The 19,838-nt window shown below is 39.0% G+C and overlaps 1 protein-coding gene across 1 annotated transcript in view; it reads left to right on the plus strand.

Annotated features, from left to right (window-relative positions):
* WASHC5 (WASH complex subunit 5) overlaps positions 1 to 19,838 on the plus strand; it is a 56,144-nt gene that overhangs the window by 2,350 nt on the left and 33,956 nt on the right. Inside the window, exons 2-10 of the mRNA XM_081070294.1 lie at positions 825 to 1,130; positions 1,594 to 1,739; positions 2,421 to 2,505; positions 3,441 to 3,541; positions 5,736 to 5,928; positions 8,099 to 8,251; positions 9,882 to 9,995; positions 12,523 to 12,694; positions 17,270 to 17,397. Coding sequence (XP_080926420.1) covers positions 933 to 1,130; positions 1,594 to 1,739; positions 2,421 to 2,505; positions 3,441 to 3,541; positions 5,736 to 5,928; positions 8,099 to 8,251; positions 9,882 to 9,995; positions 12,523 to 12,694; positions 17,270 to 17,397 — 1,290 coding nt within the window. The 5' untranslated portion in view covers positions 825 to 932. The remainder of the gene's footprint in view (positions 1 to 824; positions 1,131 to 1,593; positions 1,740 to 2,420; positions 2,506 to 3,440; positions 3,542 to 5,735; positions 5,929 to 8,098; positions 8,252 to 9,881; positions 9,996 to 12,522; positions 12,695 to 17,269; positions 17,398 to 19,838) is intronic.

Genomic DNA, 19,838 nt, shown 5'->3' on the forward strand with positions numbered 1-19,838 from the left:
GATTTGAAAAAGAATTGTGAGAGGACTATGGGAAAATGAATGATGTCTTGAAACTTTTTTTGCAAAAATTACCTTTTTAAACAAAATGCTACGCAAGTCCACTATGAAGTACAAGACATTGTATAATCAAAATTACAATCTGGTGAAATAAACTTTTGATTCATTCTTGGCTTGTCCGTTGAATCAGTACAGAGTTGTTGCATTTTTACTCTAAATTTTGTTAAGTATAAAATTCACTTTCATCAGTCTTAATTATGTCATTTCAAGGTACACTCCTAATGAAACTTTTCCACTGCTTATTATGAAATATTTGTCCTTAGTTGAGAGTCAGTGTATAGCCTTTGTCAGGTATGTACTAGCCTTGATAACAAGGACGTCCTATACTTGACATGTGAGAAAAACATTTTTAAAGGTTGTTCCCTCACCGAATTCTAGTGGAGTTTAGGACACAGTTATTTTTTCCCAAAGGTAAAACAAGTGACATGGTTCCTATAAGGAAGGTTTAATAATCAGTGCCCAATTTAGGACACATTTGAACCACACATGCCCAGGGGTTCCTTCTCCCAAGCTCAGAAATCAGCTACATCATGTCTTTCCTCATGGGGAGAAGTGAATAAAGGGCTGAGAAAGAGACCAAGAGTGTTAATTTAGCAGAGTCCCTCCACATGGAAATCATGAAGAACAGAGAATAAATGCCCTCCCCCCCACCCCCCGGCATATCAGAAGTCATTTGGGCGGAGGGATAGTTTGGGAGAAAAATATTATGTATGTTTCACATGCTTCCTTAAATAAATGGAAATTTTCATCCTTTTTTTTGGATACAGTTTCTTTAATGGAGCAGTCAGTCTGTCCGCAGACCTGGGTTCATCAAATGATTGACAGACCCCAGCTCTGAAGCCAGTTAAACATTCCAGCCGGGCACTGAGTAGTTCATGATCCTCACGATGTTGGACTTCCTAGCTGAGAACAACCTCTGTGGCCAGGCTATCCTAAGGATCGTTTCCTGTGGCAATGCCATCATTGCTGAACTTCTGAGACTGTCTGAGTTTATTCCTGCTGTCTTCAGGTTAAAAGACCGAGCAGATCAACAGAAATATGGAGATATTATATTTGATTTCAGCTATTTTAAGGTAATCTTCCCCTATAGCGTTTTTATCACTGTCTTTTCTACAAAAGCATGCTTTCTCTAGGAACCCTGAGACTCTGAGAGGTTAAGTCATTATGGAGAAAGAGTTAAAGAGGAAAGCTTTTAAACCAAATTTAGTATCAGCTAACTAACTCGAAAATAATATAAAGGAAGCCCTAACACAATGTAATTAAATTTTATGGAAATAATGTTGGTGTAATATATTTCACATTTGAAGCACCCCACACTTGAAAGCATGCTAATCATGGTTGCAATTCAAGTTCATTTCTTTCAAAAGGATTTTGTATCTAGGCTTCTTTTATCTTCATTACTTTCTGTTGCTCTGCTTTCAATTTTTCACATCCCTTCTAAGGCACAAAAACAAATTTTAAAAACACTATTTAGAAATTTCTACCAACAAGTATTATATTTATTGACGTTTCACATAAATGTGTTTTTCTTCTTAGGGTCCAGAATTATGGGAAAGCAAACTGGAAGCTAAGCCAGAGCTACAGGATTTAGATGAAGAATTTCGTGAAAACAACATAGAAATTGTGACCAGATTTTATTTAGCATTTCAAAGTGTGCATAAATATATTGTAGACTTAAACAGGTATTGATTAATTTAGTAATAGCTTATTCTAATAGTAAATTAATGGAGAAGGAAAGGGGACGTATTAGAATGTGTACATCTTTCTCAATTACTACAAAATTTATAGCTTCTACCATACTTAATTGTCTTTTACTTTCTGTGGCACTAGTCATTTTAAATATTTAGAGTTTTATTATAATTTCCTGCTCTTGTGAAGTATTATAATAATCTTGGTTTATACTAAGTTATATGGCTTTCAATCCTATAGTTTATGATGATATTCTAGTATATTACATATGAGAAATGGAAAAAAAAGGAATGTGTTTTTGTAGCATTGGTAACCATAGCCTTCCTTATCCCTAACCACACAATATTCTCTTTCTTCCCACCCTTAACAATGCATTACTCATTAGCTTTTAAACTATTCCATGTTCTTATGCCATTACTCCTAAGATATTTGTAATTCATAAAATCAGGACTAGGGAATATTTCTTTTACTTGCAGTAGACATAAATATCAACCTTTGGCCCTAATAACAATGAGTTTCAGCTCACAAGTTTGTTCTTAAGATCATGAAGAACTATTTGAAGGCCAGGATGCCTGGTATTTTACCTTATCTTTTGAAAATCTTTGCTTTCCTTCTTCAAAGATGTTAAAGTTTTCATTATCAATGAATAACTTGCTCTGGGGTTTCACTTCTAGATATCTAGATGATCTCAATGAAGGTATTTATATCCAGCAAACCTTAGAAAGCGTGCTTCTCAATGAAGATGGAAAACAACTCCTAGTAAGTAACAGTGACCATGTAAAATAGAAATTCAAGAATGTCAAGCTTAGTGTGCAGTGTCAGAGAGGTAGTGGATGGGGGGAGAGGAGTTGTCACTGTGTAAGGGATATAAATGATAAATGTCTAACTATTACATTCTTTTGTGTACCTGAAACTAATGAAAAAAAAAGAAAGAAAAGAATGTCAAGCTTAGCATCACTTTTTTTCCCCTGTAGTCACAGATACATACACAATACCCTTTAAAGCAAAGCAAAATAAACTGATGATTATCTTCTCACAGGTCTGTATCTGGATTTAAAACATAGTAGACATTGAACAGAATTACAAGTGAATAAATATTATGTGGAGGTTCTGAGCTTCATCCCAGGCATCTGTCCTGGTACTTCATACATAGTGATCACTTAAGAAATGTTTGTTAAGTAAATGAATGACTTAGAGTTATTCATTATATTGGGATTCCATTTTGTTATCCTGAGCAAAATACCAAAAGAAGGCCAACTGAAAATAATTACTGTGAGTTAAAATTTCTTTATTTATTTTTAAAGATCATTTTTATTAGTTTCAGCTTAAAGACAGAACCAGACTGGGAAGCATTTTTCGTTTTCTCTTTTCAAATTAGTTTCAGTACACGCTAGTACAATATAGCAATTCGACATTTTTATACCTTTCAGTGTTATCACCCCATTAATTCTAGTAATCATCTGTCACCATGTAAACTTATCACAATATTATTGACTATATGCCCCTTCCCCTTCTTAAAATTTATTTTTCATGAACTCTTCAAAGCCCATTCTGTATAATTGAGAGCGCTTTGGGGGAAAACTGCATTCTCTTTGTCATACAAAGCTTTTAGGAGGAATAGGAGCAAAGTGATCTTTCTAAGCATTATCAACGTCACTGTGGTGAGTCTGACCATTGTCTTTTTCTCTTCATAGTGTGAAGCATTGTACTTGTATGGAGTTATGCTGCTGGTCATTGATCAAAAGATTGAAGGAGAAGTCAGAGAGAGAATGCTGGTTTCTTACTACCGATACAGGTATCCCTGGGCTGGGACTACCAAAAGCACAGCTATTGGTAAAATGCAGTGTAGGTTTCCATACTACTTTTATTGTGAACAGCAGCAATATGATCTAGGATGCAAAGGATTCTTATCCCTTTTGAACATAATGTACAAATACAGCAATTACTCTATAATATTAGATTGGTGCAAAAGTAATTGCGGTTTTTACAGTTATTTTTAACCTTTTAAACCGCAATTAATTTTGGACCAACCTAGTATCATCATAATAGATTAGCTATCATATAGTATTGATAGCATTAGATGTAAAATATTATGTGTAAATTAATGACAGTGTTATATACAAAATAATCTATATATTATAGCTTATTTGTGATATATAGATTATTATGCCCATGATGGTACCTCAGGAATCTGAATTTTTTTCGTCTTATATTTGGGAATTTTGGAAGTCTAATGAATGTTCTTTTTGGATTTTTTTTTAAGTTTTCAAATACTACTCCCTGGCAGATGTAAGGAAATGAATTGAGTTTTCTGTTTTTCAGGACTTTGAAAAGTTATCACTAGGGGTCAGGTTGAAAGTGTATTCTCACCTATATCTATGTGTGAAACAAAAACAAAACAAGCACCAGCACAAATCACGATCATGTTACGTATGTCTATACAGAGCTGTGACTTCAAGAAGTAGAGGCCTAAAAACACAGAAGTCACCTTAACCAACTGTAATTCTGGTACCTCGCACACAGATTTCAATTTGTTTAATTCATGAGTCAAAATCTGGAGACAAGGTCAATGTCAGAAACAGTCAGTAAGCAGGAATCAGATACTTGGGCTAAAGATGTGCCGACTAGAATTAACATTTTTAAACTTGAAAATTAGGACAAAATAAATAGGGCAAGGAGTCAGATCCTCAACAGAGAGATTATTGGGGACATATTTTCAGAGACACCTGGTACTGCTGCCTCCTCAGCAGTAAATTAATCTTTAGCTACTCGACTAGCCTGCTTCCTTTCAGCTTTATTATATGAGCAGAGAGTATCCACCAGCATGCATAATTCATTTACATCAGTTTGACCATGAGTTGCGTTAACATCCATGTTTTTAAAAATGAACTTTGAATGGCCTCACCGATATTTCTGAAAGTTCCTGGGAAGAACAACAACAATAAACAATGTAAAGAAGAAAAAAAGTTTGCTTCTCAAGCCCAGCTTTCACAATGGGGCTTTGTTCCTTTGGGTACAGCAGCTAATTCATTAGAATGCAAGGATCCATTATTGCAGTGTCACTGAAAAATTGCAAGTCGGAGTTGTGGTAAAGGAGATTCTTCTATCTAATAGGATCTGATAGGATATCCAATGTATCACAGAGCACACCTGCTCTGTGATGACCTCCATCTTCAAGTCTAAGATTCTTTGAGTCTCTGAGGGATTACTACTCCAGTCGATGGTGAAAATCACAGGTTTTGGTTAAGTCTTTATAGAAAGTGCACCTTGGCAGGAAAAACCAGTTAGTGTATATTCCACCTTAAATTAACATACTTTTTAAAGTTATTTTGTAATTTATGAAACATTGGTACAGGTTCACATTCCTCATGCACAATCCTGAAATCTAAAGAGCTCGGAAATACATACATACACATACGTGCTCACACACACAGTGGCACACAGAGTAACTCCTAAAATAGCAAAACGTGATCTAACCTGAAATCATATGGCATCAAAATCTGACCGCAGTAGATATGAGGCCATAGGTAGTTTTATTTATCTCACTTGTGAGTATTCATAAATTTTACTGCAGAAATATTAATGTGTGTTGATCACGGCATGCCAGCTGAGACCCCAGTGGAGTATTATATCGTACATGATCTACGTACCATATTACTTTCTTATATTTGAAAAATGCTATATTCTGAAACAAATCCAGCCCCATGGATTTTGCAAAAGGGATCGTGGACCTTTCAATAGAACTATATTTACAAATAAGAACCCATCTTAATTGTTTGCTATAACAGGCTTTTTGAAAATATAATTTTGAATCTTAAGGATATAAATTGACCCATGGTCATATCTAACACTATATAAAGTCAAATTATAATGAAATTCTTCTGCTTTGTTGGACTTCTGAGTTTTTAATGTGTGTGTGTGTGTGTGTGTGTGTGTGTGTGTGTGTGTGTGTGTTTGACCCTTTATTTCCCCTTGTAACCATGACTCAGTGCTGCTCGATCTTCTGCTGATTCAAACATGGATGATATTTGTAAGCTGCTTCGAAGTACAGGTTATTCCAGCCAACCAGGAGCCAAAAGACCACCCAACTATCCTGAGAGCTATTTCCAGAGAGTGCCTATCAACGAATCCTTCATCAGTATGGTCATCGGTCGACTAAGATCTGATGATATTTACAACCAGGTGGGGATTCAGTCTGTTAAGATCTTAGGAGTTCTAAAGACTGATTTCACTTTCCTCCTCAATTACTCCTTCCTTCAACGAGTAAAAGCAGCCAAAAACTATTTAAAACCTTTTAAGCTGTGGTCTGGGATGGTAGAGGAAAGGGGTATAATAATTTGGGCAGAAATCAAGATTTCAGGGAAGAAATGGGATTTGAGCTGTATTTGGAAAGAAGATGCATTCTTTTAGTCACTCATTTAAGAAATAGTCTTTGAGTGTATGTTATGTGCCTTTCCATGGGCTCATACTGGGGACCCATCACCGATGAAGGGAAGCCACGGCCCCTACACATAGTGAGCTTGTAGCTGAGGAAAGAAGACCGACAACTAAAGCAATTACAGTAAAGCAAGGTGAGCGTTAGCTTAGGGGACACACCAGGTGCTGTGGTGCTTATAACGGGAAGCTAGATTGCAACAGGTGACAAAGGGGACACAAGGGGAGTCCAGGCAAAGAGGGCAGTAGGAGCAGGACTGTAAAGATCCTGCAGCATATGAAAGTTTCTCACTTTCCTCCCCAGATTGTGTTTCATTCACTTACTTACAAGGATACCAAAGAAAATTACCATTTGACCTTTTTCTGAAGAATACATAATTTTATGTATGATTTATATTTTTCTTACCAGAGAGAGTAAAGAGCTGGGCCTGTGATAACTGGGTATCATGTATTACAGAGCACACCTGCTCTGTACAGTTCTTTAGGTAACCTGTTAGTTTTCTATGTGGATATGTTAAGGGTAAATAAAAGAGTTTTTTTGAAGACACCTCAAAATCAGGAGCTACCTATAGATACCAGGTCTCCATATTTATTGCCATTTCTCAAGAATTCAATGTGAACCAGAATCAAAGGAGGTTTTTTTGTATATCATTTTCTGTATTTGTCACAGTAATCTTGCAAAGTAGGCAACATTATCCTCATGTTGCCGTTGAGAAAAATAAGGCTTAGAGAGCTTCAGTAATTTACACAAGGTCACCCAACGAGATAGCAGAACCAAAATTGAATTCAGGTCTGTGTGATTTCAAAGCCCATGCTGTTTCTTTACTCCAGTAAGACCGTTACCCCTTCTGCCTCTTACATGGTCCATTTTGTCCATGTCTCAGGGCAGTGTGTTTCACTTTTCTCCTGGCACCATGACCTTTATTAACATGGGTTAAGCTGTGGTTGTGTTGTGTGTCCACCCCGAGCTCTGCCCTGCACCTCTCCCATCCCCGGCCAATTGGACCAGGGGCAGTCACTTGACCGAAGATGGATCAGATTCCCTTCTCCAGGTACTTTGGCCTGAGACACAGTTTCTGGACTCAACATGCAAAATTTGGAGTTTGGAGCAGCCTTCTCCTGCCATGTTATAGAGAACAGTCTGGAGAGAGAGAAAGGTTGGGCGAATGGGAGAAACATGAAGGCTTTCTGGTTTGTAGCCTCAGGAGCTTCCAGAGACCTGACCACATTCCGGTTTGCATAGTCCATGTGACATTGCTCTGTCTCTGTGTGACAGTTTCCTCCATTTCTGCTTATGGTCCTTGAGGTGATATAGGCTCTGCAGCCAAAGATGCCTTTTGCATGAGGCGATGGAGCCCTGGGGCTCACAGGCATTTAAAAGGCAGGCAGAAGGAGAACAGCCAGCAAAGCAGACTGAGTAGAAGAGTGGTGTCTGGGAAACCAGAGGAGAGAGTTTCATTCCTGAAAGAGTGTAAGTGAGAGCACTAAAAAAACGCCACTGAATTGGGTGATTGTGAAGGTCAAATTTCAGTGAGTTAAAGAATAAACAGGAAGTGAGAGTAAATAGCAAAAGTGTGTATGGACTCTGGCAGTTCTAAGAGACTGTCTGTGGTGGGGAAGGTAGAGAAATGGACAACTCCTGGGAGACATAGGGTTAAAACTTTTTTTTTTTTTTTTAAGGAAAAGACTTAGAATTGCAGCAGAGTCAAGGGCTGGAAGGAAGAGAATAGTATCGTGGGGTTAGGAATAAGAAGGAAGGCTGTGGTGAGCAGTGCCACAATCTTGACAATTGCTTCCAGTGTCCAGGATCCTTCAAGGACACAGACTTTTAGAGACTGATGTATTCTGGAACTAGATCCTTTATTGGCACATGTGTTACCAACGGCTGCCTCTTCCGGGTCTCATCTCTGTATTGCAGGTCTCAGCATATCCTTTGCCGGAGCACCGCAGTACAGCCCTGGCCAATCAGGCTGCGATGCTGTATGTCATCCTCTACTTTGATCCTTCCATTCTTCATACCCATCAAGCAAAAATGAGAGAGATAGTGGATAAGTACTTTCCAGATAACTGGGCAAGTATTACTATTAGTCTTTTTTCTCTGTAAGAAGCTTCTCAGAAAACTGGTTTTTCCATTCTTTTGGCCTATAACCCAGAGGTCATAATGTTATAAACAGTGAGACGTAAAATCACTTCGGTAAAATTACTTAAGTGTGTTGTGAATTGTATAAATCATAACATGAAGGAATAAACTAGCCAGTGAAATTTCCTGGTGAACCTATTAGTTTTATTTCTTAAATAGATACTCTCAAGGTAAAACCATGTATTAAAATGTATCTTTCTTTAGCTACAGAGATTACAACTAAGTTACAGAAGGATTTCTCTATCCTTTTCTCTTTTATGAATCCTAGCTAGCAGAATTCATCTGATTTGTCATTTTATGAATAGGAATTTCACTTTTATAGTAAGTTTTATCTATAAGCTAATATTGATGGGGCTATAAAGGTTTACATTGTTGCAGGGATGTGCTTGTAACTTTTTAAATGTTTCCGTTAAAAATATTAATTCTTCAAGGAGTAAAACTGACATAACATAGTTACATATGAAATGTTTCCTTTGCACACAGAGGTTTTAACAAAGTACAGTGAATTGGATGATGTTCTCAGAGAGCAGACTATTTCATCATTTCTTACCAGCTTGAATCACAAACTCTCTGCGATGAGGGATGTGAATGAGGAACTTTACTGATGAGAAGAACAAACTACCGTTCAGAGATGATGTTTCCCGTGCATGAATGAATCATCCTCATGAGCTAGGAGTTGAGGGGCCAAGAAGAGAACTGTGCTAGTCTGGCTTCATTTGCTTACAGTTAATAAAGAAGCATTGACCATAATGCCGTGTACTCAGGAACGCTTAGTATTAGGGAAGGTCAAAATCCAGTTACATGATACTTACAAGATATGCTGCTACGAAAGCACCCTGGCACAGTGAAAGGAATGGAATAAAAATAAATGTAAATGCTAGGCAAATGCCAACCAATAAAAAGCTAGTGAGAAAATACTGGTATTGCACCAAGAGAATTTTAAAGAAAAACATTAATAGGGATAACGAGGGACTGTATAAAATATTTTTTTTAATAAATGTAAAACAATTTCTTTCGCACAGATAGTTTTGGGAAAACTTTAGTTTGCTTTTCTTTATGAAAAAAATTATGTTAGCATATAATTAGCTTATTGTTATTTTAAATGAATTAATATTTTCAAATTTCTCAGTTTTCATGTGTAATACAATTCACATCAATAGATATAACCCACAATAAAATGAAAATGTTCTTTGGGGTCTTCAGTAACTTTTTAGAGTGTAAAGGCTGAGATGAAAATGTTTGAGTATGTTCCCTAGTCAAAGTCAAATTCTGCTTTTCTGTCCCCTTTCATTTTTCTTCATCTAGTATCTAACCCGCAGCAGTTTGAAAGTTTGAAAGCAGTTTATTTTAGTTACTTTTCCATGAATAACAACATTGTCACTCTTGTTCCAGAGTGCTCAGAAGGAAGAACACTTCCTATATATCTGGAAAATCTTGGTTTTTCATTGGTTTTCATTGGCATAACATTTAAACTTGAAGGAGTGGACGATGTCTTCTCTAACTTTGCATTTTCCCAGCCCCTTGCCTTGAATGAATACTGACTGAATGTCTCCTCTTTCAGGTAATTAGTATTTACATGGGGATCACCGTTAATCTAGCAGATGCTTGGGAGCCTTACAAAGCTGCAAAAACGGCTTTAAACAATACCCTAGACCCTTCAAATGTCAGAGAACAGGTAGGTTCTGGCTGCTCAGAGAGGATCCTCAAACAACTGCCATCCTATGTGAATAGGGTAGGAAATGAGCTAAGTAGGTTTCCCAAGGCATTTGGAAGATGTCCACGAAAATATGAATGCAATGATTAATGAAAAGTGAATTTTGTACGTCAGAATAAGATAGATGATTATGGATTTTTAACTTATGTGATATATGGAGATGGGAGACTTGGGTCCTAAGGAAGATTCAACAAACTAAGATGAATCAGAGTAACAGGGTCCCATTGACTTCATGTATTCTTGTTAAAGACTGTGTCCTTATAGATGCAGCTACTTTCACCAGTAGCTATAATTTGAATGTTTTCATTAGTAGCATGAGTATCGAAGATGGTAACTGAACGTAGGCAATATGCCCTGTAATTTAAATTCATCATTTCTGATGTGCAAAATAACTAACAAGACTAAAGACATTTGTCTCTGTGAAGTTTAAATGGCTACATTGTGTCTCTTTGATTAGAACACAGAACAGAAGGAAATAACCTGAATAGACAGAAGAATGAAAACTAAAGTTAAATTCTAGCATCCTTGGTATTTCTAAACAGTTCTCTTCCTCAGCCTGGCTGCCTGAGTTTTTGAGTTTCCAATGTGGATCGAATAATATTGATTCAAAGAACTCCAGCATGTTTTATTCAAATAAATTGAATTCCATTAATAATGCACAAAATAATTTCAATTTTGGAATATATCCTAGAAATATATTAGGGAAGTGATGCTTCCGTATTAAACCGGCATCAGAGCATTAATTTTTCATTACTAAAGTTCCTTTCCAAAATTGCATTTTCTCATTTGTGATATTGTAAGAAGTTCTTCAGAGTCTCCTGATGAAGCACCTAGTGATAATTTTAAACTAACCTGACTTGGTTAATGGTGTTTAACATTGAACTCTTGCTTTCGGTAAAGCAGAATGACCAAATATCCAAAAGGCTGGTTTGCATCAGAGAAATGCAAATAAAAACCACAATGAGATACCACCTCACTCCAGTCAAAATGGCTATTATCAATAAATCAACAGACAACAAATGCTGGCGCGGATGTGGAGAAAAGGGAACGCTAGTGCACTGTTGGTGGGACTGCAGATTAGTGCAGCCACTATGGAAAACAGTATGGAGGTATCTCAGGAATCTGAAAATGGAACTACCCTATGATCCAGTAATTCCACTCCTAGGCATCTACCCGGAGAAATCCAAAACTCCAATTCAAAAATCTGTATGCACTCCTATGTTTATTGCAGCACTTTACACAATAGCCAAGATATGGAAACAACCAAAATGCCCATCGGTAGATGACTGGATTAAGAAGCTGTGGTACATTTATACAATGGAGTATTACGCAGCCATAAAGAAGAAAGAAATCTTATCATTTGCAGCAACATGGATGGATCTAGAGAACATTATGTTAAGTGAAATAAGTCAGAAAGAGAAAGACAAGTACCATATGATCTCACTTATATATGGAATCTAAAGAAAAGACTATGTGAATGAACTAATCAGAGTCAGTTTTGGGGACGCAGAGAAAAAACCGAGAGTGGTTAGATGGGTGTGTGGGAGGGGGTTGGGGATAAGGGGAAAGGTGAAGGGATTTGGAAGCAGCTGGTAACCACAAGATGGCCTCAGGGTTTTTCTTTTGAAAATTAATTTGGGGAAGGTATTCTATAATGTTGTAAAGATTTTGTTGGGTATCCGATGGACATGCGTCCTATTTGGGAGACCACCTCAGGGATACTGTGGATACCTGATCATGGCATTGTACATCAGAAGCTAAACATTAATGAATGCCAACTATAATTTTATATATATAATGTGATGGTTCAGTGTGAGGTCGGAGGGATAGTGGATGGGGGAGGGGGGTTCACAGTATGAGGGATATAAATGATGAACGTCTAAGTATTACCTTGTTTTGTACACCTGAAACTAATAAATAAATTAATTAATAAAAAAAATAAAAATAAAAATAAAAAAAAAAAAAAAAAAAAAAAAAAAAAAACAAAAGGCTGGTTTGAAAATTCAATGTTGATTCACTGAGGTGTGTTTTTTGTTAAACTGTCCTGTATTCATCGAAGTCTCATCTTTTAGTGGTTTTGCTCTGCTCTGCCTCCGTTGTTGGTAATAATGGAAAGAACAGGCAATTTAGCTTCTGCTTTATGTTTCTTTTCCACCCAAGTTGAGACAAGGGATTGTGGGAACCACTTGATCCAGGTCCCCAGTTTACATTTAAAGAAACCAATACGCAAAGGTTCAACCCAAAGTCAGACAATATTATGTCACAGCCAGAGCTCGATTTTAGGCTCTTGATTCTTACTCCAATATTCTTTTCAAAAATGTCCAGTAAAGCACTTGCCTTTGAGCCTTATCAACTGTAGTGCATATGCTATTCATCTCATACAGAAATGGTATCATCTGTGCAGGGATTTATTTGAATCTGATTCACTTTCAAGAGAATTCTCTTTATTTTATATTTTTATGTAATTCAAGTTTTTTTGTTTTCAAAGGCAAGCAGATACGCTACTGTCAGTGAAAGAGTGCACGCTCAAGTGCTACAGTTCCTGAAAGAAGGTTATTTAAGGGAGGAGATGGTGTTGGACAACATCCCAAAGCTCCTGAACTGCCTGAGAGACTGCAATGTAGCCATCCGATGGCTCATGCTGCACACAGCGGACTCGGGTAAGTGCAGAAGGTGTGGCCGTCTGCGTCGCTCCTATAAAGGCTTTCAGAATTAAGATCTACTTCACGATGCAAAGTGCATTAGCCCTTGAGTGAAGCATCAAGTTGCTTTTCTAAATTAGTCATTTTTGTGTCTGCTTGGATAAGTTAGCGGCCCAGCTAACGGCTCCTTTGTCAGGTACTACGAGGTGCCGGGAAATCTGAGGAAATTCACCTCCCATGTTCAAGGAGCATGGGGAGATCGGGTGTATCCGTATGAGCAAGGACAAGTACAGATCTCTGGTGGGCAGAATAATTCCTCAGCCCACCCACCCAAAGATATTTATAGCCTAATCCCTGGAACCTGTGGGCATGTTATATGGCAAAGGGGGATTAGGTGGAAGATGGAATTAATGCTGCTAAACACTTGATCTTAAAGTAAGGAGATTATCACAGTGGAATCACAGGGGTCCTTATATCGGGAAGAGGGGAGCAGAAGAGACAGAACTAGAGAGGTGGCATCCTGAAAAAGACTGGACAAGCCATTGCTGGCTTTAACAATGGAAGGGGCCACAGGCCAAGGAATACAAGTAGCCTCTAGATGCTAAAAAACACAAGAAAACTGATTTTTTCCCTGGAGCTTCCACAAGGAGCACAGCCTTGCCGACACCTTGGATTTAGCCCATTGAGACCCATTTCAGACTTCTCACCTCTTGAGCTGTAAGAGAATAAATTTATGTCATACTAAGCCACTAAGTTTGTGGCAATTTGTTATACCAGCAATAGGAAACTAATAACAAGGTCTGAGCCAGTGACTAAAGCCAGATGTGTGAAACAGTTGGTGGGATCTGAGTTGAGAGCAGGAGAGAAGCATCACTTCGGGTGGGGGTACAGAGGTGGTCGGGGAAAGCTCCACTCAGAGGTAGGAGCTGACTGGCCCTTGATGGTTCGTGAAATAAAAATCACAAGAAATTCTAGACTGGAGACATAATGGAAGAGAGGAATTTTGGAATTACAGAAAAAGATGGACCCACTGAGTTGAAAAACTGGCTGGATCAGAGTGCTTAATAAAGGGAGATTGGGTCTTAACCTTTTCTGTGTCATGGTCTTCTTTGAGACCCTATTGGCTATCAGGGTCAGGAGCTTCACAGATTGTGTGAAGTACCTCCACAGGGTCCATGAGCCTGTGACTTTAACACCCCTGGTATAATGGTAGAAAAACGAGTAGTTTGGACTACCACCTGAGCTTGTTAAGAGCTGACGCAATTCCTTACACAGTAAGTCCTTACTTAACAGCAACAATAGGTCCTTTGACGATAAATGAAAAGAGGTATAAGGAAATCAATCTTACCACAGGCTAACTGATATAAACAAGAGTTAAATTCCTATAGTACCTCATCAACATTATAATGAAACGATGTTGTTCGAGGACCTGCTATACTTAGTGAATGCTCGATGACATTAATTAACTAATGAATTCACTCATCCAGAGCTACATGCCCCTCCCCCTAAGAGTGGTGTCATTTGGCAGCCCTGTAAAGCCTTCTGCTTTTTGTTGTTTAATCAACAAACTTTTCTTGAGAACTTACCCTGAGACAGGTACCACTTTCAACACCTTGTTATTTCAGATGAGGTTGTGGCTCTAAAAAAATTCTACGGGGGTGGCCAGTTAGCTCCGTTGGTTAGAGCGTGGTGCTGATAACACCAGGGTTACCGGTTCGATCACTGCATGGGCCACTGTTGAGCTGTGCCCGCCTTAAAAAAAAAAAAAAAAAAAAAAAAAATTCTCCACACCAGATTATTCTGCAGCCTTCCTCTATCTACCATCTGTTTCCACTTCCTATGAGGAGCCAGCAGTGAGAACAGCAGTTAAACTTCCTCATCCTTTATATCTTTGAAAATGTGTGGAATTTCTCCTCAGCCTTTTCTCTTCACACTAGCAATCTCCAGCTTCTTAAATCTTTCCAATATTTCTTTTAATCGTTTTGCTTCTTGGCCTACATCTCTCTTCAGTTTACAGTTTACTCACAGCATGAATACATGGCTAAAGTTTTTAATCATCTCATGGATGTGTTTTCAATTAGTTGAGTTTATGTCAGACATAAACTCCAGTTCAAATGGGAAGATTTTACTACATTGACTCAGCCTATAATCTTCTTTACCAAAAGTCTTACCCTCTCAAGTCTATAAACAACTCCAGCCTTCACTTTATTCTATCATGACACCAACTGTGGTTTTCTAGTGACTTAGTCTCATCTCCATCTTCCCAACGACGGAGCCTGACAGCTGTGCCTGTGTTCTGGGAACCAGTGGTCAGCGTCCTGGATTTGCACCCCGCCGGGGACAACCTCGGCTGGCCAAAGTTCTGTGCTTTTCTCTTCAGCCACATCTATTTTCCATTTCTGTGCCTGGCAGTTGTCTGGCCTGATTGCACAAGGTCATAATTTACTAGAAACAAATGAATGTGCCTATTTGGTTGTGAGTCATATGTGGGAAACGTAACTGCTTATTTAGTTTTTATAATATTTCAATCAGAGACGGTTCCACTCTGAGCCAGCACTGGGCAGAGAAGGCTGGCAGGTACTGAAGCCTGACCCCGAGGTTATCACGGTCCTAAGATCTGGTCCCTCTGTTCTCTGGGTCTGAATTCCTGAGGGTCAGGTCTTAGAGAGAGGATTAGACCCTGAGAACACTGGAAACCAAACCTGGTTCCTAGCAAGAAGTTCATTGTAATGCACCATGCTGTCCCCTATCCAAACACGAAAGCAAATTAGTATCAGAAGGTTTCTTACTGAATTAGAATGAATATAAAGACACGTGGAAATCCTTATACATTTGCTGTGGCTGTTTTTGTTTTGTTTAGGCAAATTTGAAGCTGAAAAAAATTGTCTCTGTGTGATCGAAGTCACCAGTTCCAAGGTAGTTCTGGAAAATGCATGATAAATCAGAACTCTGTCATTTCCCATGAAATCTGAGCCCTCCTCCAGGTTATCACCCGTCTCCTCTTGATGGAATAGCTTGGACATCAATATTGTACAAAATGGCTTCCACCATCCTCGCCGTGGCTGAGGCACCAGAACAGCTCTGACATTTGCTCATACAACAGGTCATTCCATGCCTGCCAGGCATCCTGAGATACTGCAGGAGGGCCAGGAGGCAGGAATGTGCACATGGGATGGTAGGACCACCAGGGCCCTGTACCTGACCCGCTGTGAACTTTGTGACAATGTTTGTTACCTTTAAGTTTCTATTTTGACTTCATTTGCAGTCCTAGTAGCTTTGACTTGTAAACATTGATGCTTTCTTAGATAATAATTGGTCCCATAAACCAATTCCAGCAAATAACCAATAATGTTTATTCTATATACTTTTAAAAAATATATTGTTTGTTTTATTTAAAACAGTTTAGCTTGGCAGCTAATAGGCTGCACAAGGAATCAGCATATCTGGTGTTTTATCCCTGGGTCAATCTCTGCCTAATTTTGTGACTTTGGCCTAGTAGTTGCCATAATCTCTGGGCCTAGATATTGGGTAGTCCAAAAAGCTCTGAGTGCCGGCTTTGCCCTTGGGTCTTGACAAGGAACAAAATGGTTCCAGGTCTGGTTCTTTCTCTTTGGAGATGCCGCATCTTTGTATGGGTAACCCTATTTCCCTATTGTGTCAGGAGTCTCCAAAACCACCCCAGGTTCAGTTGTTTATTAGAAAGACTCAGCATACAGTAGTACTTACTCATGGCTATGATTTATTACAGCAACAGGATAGAAAGCAATATCAGCGAAGGGAAAAGGCACAAGGGGCAAAGTCTGGAGGAAATCAGGCCCAAGCTTCCAAGAATCCTCTCCCAGTGGAGTCATATGGGGTGTGTTTAATTCCCCTAGCAATGAGTTGTGACAGCATGTGTGAAAGGTTGCCAACCAGGGAAGCGTGTTAGAAACTCAGTGTTCGGGGTGTTTATCGGGGGCTGATCCCAGGAAGCCTCAGTTTGGCACATACCAAAATTCCAGATCCCAGAAGGAAAACAAGTGTGCATGACAACCATCTTACAAACCGTTAAGGCATAGTGGGCCATGGTTATCAGCTTTCAAAGTGGTGGAAACTCCACGTTCCCAGATCCCTGCCAAGGGCCAACCTTGCAGAGGCCTTTCTAAAGCTGGCAGTCTCGGGCCTCCTATGTTAACCCTTTTCCGTATACCTGTCCACAACTGAATGGCAGCGTTCAATGCCTAAACGAAGGCACCTCCAAACAGACAGGACATCAAGAGGCCACCCATTTAGGAAACGGTGTCAGAAGGCTCTCCCCATCGATATTGGACAGTCAGTAATAAATCAACCCCAAAATGCTTACAAAGTCAGCTTACACTGTTCTGCAGCTTGCTTTTATCACAGGTGACATTCCATGTCAAATCTAACTTGTATTTCATAGTTCAATTGTACTTACTCCATAGCATAGATATGCTATAATTTCACCATCTGTTTTCGATATTCATTTTGCTTATTTTTAAAGGCTTAAAATGAAGGACAGTATTTAACACCTCATGTCTCATAGATATTTTCTGCACAGTTAGTAAATGGAAACTCTTTTCTGCCTATTTCTAGCCTGTGACCCAAACAACAAACGCCTTCGTCAAATCAAGGACCAGATCCTGACAGACTCCAGGTACAATCCCAAGATCCTCTTTCAGTTGCTGTTGGACGCCGCACAATTTGAGTTTATACTCAAAGAGGTAAAAATAGCCAGTGAATAATCACCAAAGTCGTAGTTATGTTATGCTTAAATTTTTTTTTTTAAAGATTGGGATTTTATAACGGTATCTCTGATCCAAGCTACAGATTCCAGCTGTCTGAGATAAGTCTTATAGGAAAAGGACGGGCTTAAACACTGAACAAGCATTTAGTGCCGTGTGTCATCAGATACACAGTGATTGTGGAGGGATACGGACATGAGTCAGAGAATCACACCAATGAAAATATAAATAAAGACCGAGATACGTGCTCTAAAGGAAAATAGTCCTCTGGGGACCTAAAATGAAGGATCCTGTCCAAGCTTGGACAGCTTCCCTGAGCAGAGAAGCAAGAGCGTCTGTAGGGACCGGAAGAATGGAGTTGTCAAAGTTAGCTAAGAAAAGATAGGGACCATGATGGAGAACATTCCAGAGAGAGGACAGGATATGACTAAGTCCTCTAGGGCGGGGAACAGCGTGACCAGTCCAAGAACTGAAAGACCAGTTGGTTGGAAGGGAGAGAATGCAAGAGAAAGATGGTATGAAATGAGGTTGAAAGGTCGGCAGGAGCCAGCCCGTGCTGGGTCTTGCAGGATTTCAGTCTTCATTTTAAAAGCCATGAAATACCTATTGGAAAGAACTTACATAGAATGCACGATTTGCAGTTAAGCAAGGCCTCTTAAGGACTTTAAGGAATTTGATTTTAATGAAGAAAATGCTGGGGTTAGTTATATCCCTAGAGAAGCTTCTCCGGGCATAACAACAACGGCAGGTACCTGGAAATGTACAGGTTTTGTAAACAGTAGCCCTGGGGGTTTGGCTCAGGTAGGCCCAGGAACTAATCCTGGACATGAATGCCCGTTCAGAACCAGCACTCACCCTCGCCTCAGTCTGGTCAGTGGTATACCAGTGGTTTCTTTATCTTCTGGATACTCTGTTCTATTAAGTAGCTCAGTAAAAGCAGACGTTGATTATTAACCTAACGTTAATGCAGGTGCTAAGTGTTTTCAGTGACTTCTCTTGGTGTAACTTTATAAGATCAAAGAAGTGCTACCCCTTTTTGATCTCTTTAATAATGTTAGTGTTTTCCCTCTGAATAGCAAATCATTATTGAATACCTTCTCTGTTCCCAGCTGGGTCGTAGGAATTGAAAAACGAACAAAGCATGTATGTTCCTACCATCAAGGAGCTCGGTATAGTGGGAAAGAGGAAAATTAAGCCAAGATGAGAAACCAGGAAAGACTCAGGAAAAGGAACCAGGCATCTTATTAGTAGGTCAAAGCAAAACTGGCCTTTCAGAGGCAAGTGAGAATTGCCCACAAGGGAGACATGCCCTCGGTCCAGTTAGGATCAGCTGCCAGAGCACCAGAAACCCAAAATTCTGTAGCTCAGAGTTGTCAGTAGAAATCAGGACAAGTGTGGGTCAAGCCATCTGACCAAGCCTGCATTTCCCATCAAATCTGTTCTCTGGAATGTATTGGACTAGAATAGTGTATTCAGGTAGAGGGGAAACAGAAGACAGCCTAAGGGAGCACTACTTCATTTTTAAAGGTCTTCAAGAAGAGAAAGATCTGGTAGAAAGGAGAAAAAAACAAAACAACTGCCCAATACAAGTTGAGCAAAATAATGACATGTTTGAATTTCTGACATTTCAGCTTCACTCTTTAACTCATATTTTCATCTCTCCTACCTCCCACTCCAACCCTTTTTCTAGACTCACTTTCCGATTCACTCAATAAACATACTAATTGAAGCTATGTTTCTTCTAATCTTTATATGATGGGGCATCTAATTTAAGGACCATCCCCTATCTCGAACCCCATCTTACACGATACGCAACCTGTGACACTCACAGGTTGAACCTGTGAGTTCAACCTGTGAGTGTTTGAGGGCTCGAAGCCATTTGGTGTGTAATGAAGGCCTCAGAGTGATATTTGTGTTGCTGTTGCTGGTCAAATGGCATTGATGGATCCCAGGCCCTCAGTAAGACAGGGTGAGCTCTATAAATAATTCTCATTGTTCCTCATCCTATTATTTCATTGATTAATCATCCTGCCTGATGACTAAGATTCCTCTGCCACTGGCCCCACAAAATTCCACCCAGCCTTTATCCTTTCAGCTGCAGGTGGAGTCTCCCTACCCCATTGCTTATCTTTTCAATATTCATTATGATGCTGAGAAATGAAGAATTTCTTATGAGAAAAATCAGTATTCATGCATTTTTTTACTCCTAAGAGCCCTGTACCTTTGTGACATACCTTAAATGTGTTTTTAAAGTTTGTTTCAAAAACAGTAACAACCCTGAATTATACCATTTCCTCCTCTGCCCAAGTCTTTATAGAATTTAAATTTTATGAAGGAATTAATTAACAAACAGAATTACTGTTCAGCAAAAACCACCTGTAATCAAACAAGAAAATTTTTGTAGGTACTTTAGTTCATTC

This window comes from Rhinolophus hipposideros (genome assembly GCF_964194185.1).
Source record: "Rhinolophus hipposideros genome assembly, chromosome: 13".
NCBI classification, from domain to species: domain Eukaryota; kingdom Metazoa; phylum Chordata; class Mammalia; order Chiroptera; family Rhinolophidae; genus Rhinolophus; species Rhinolophus hipposideros.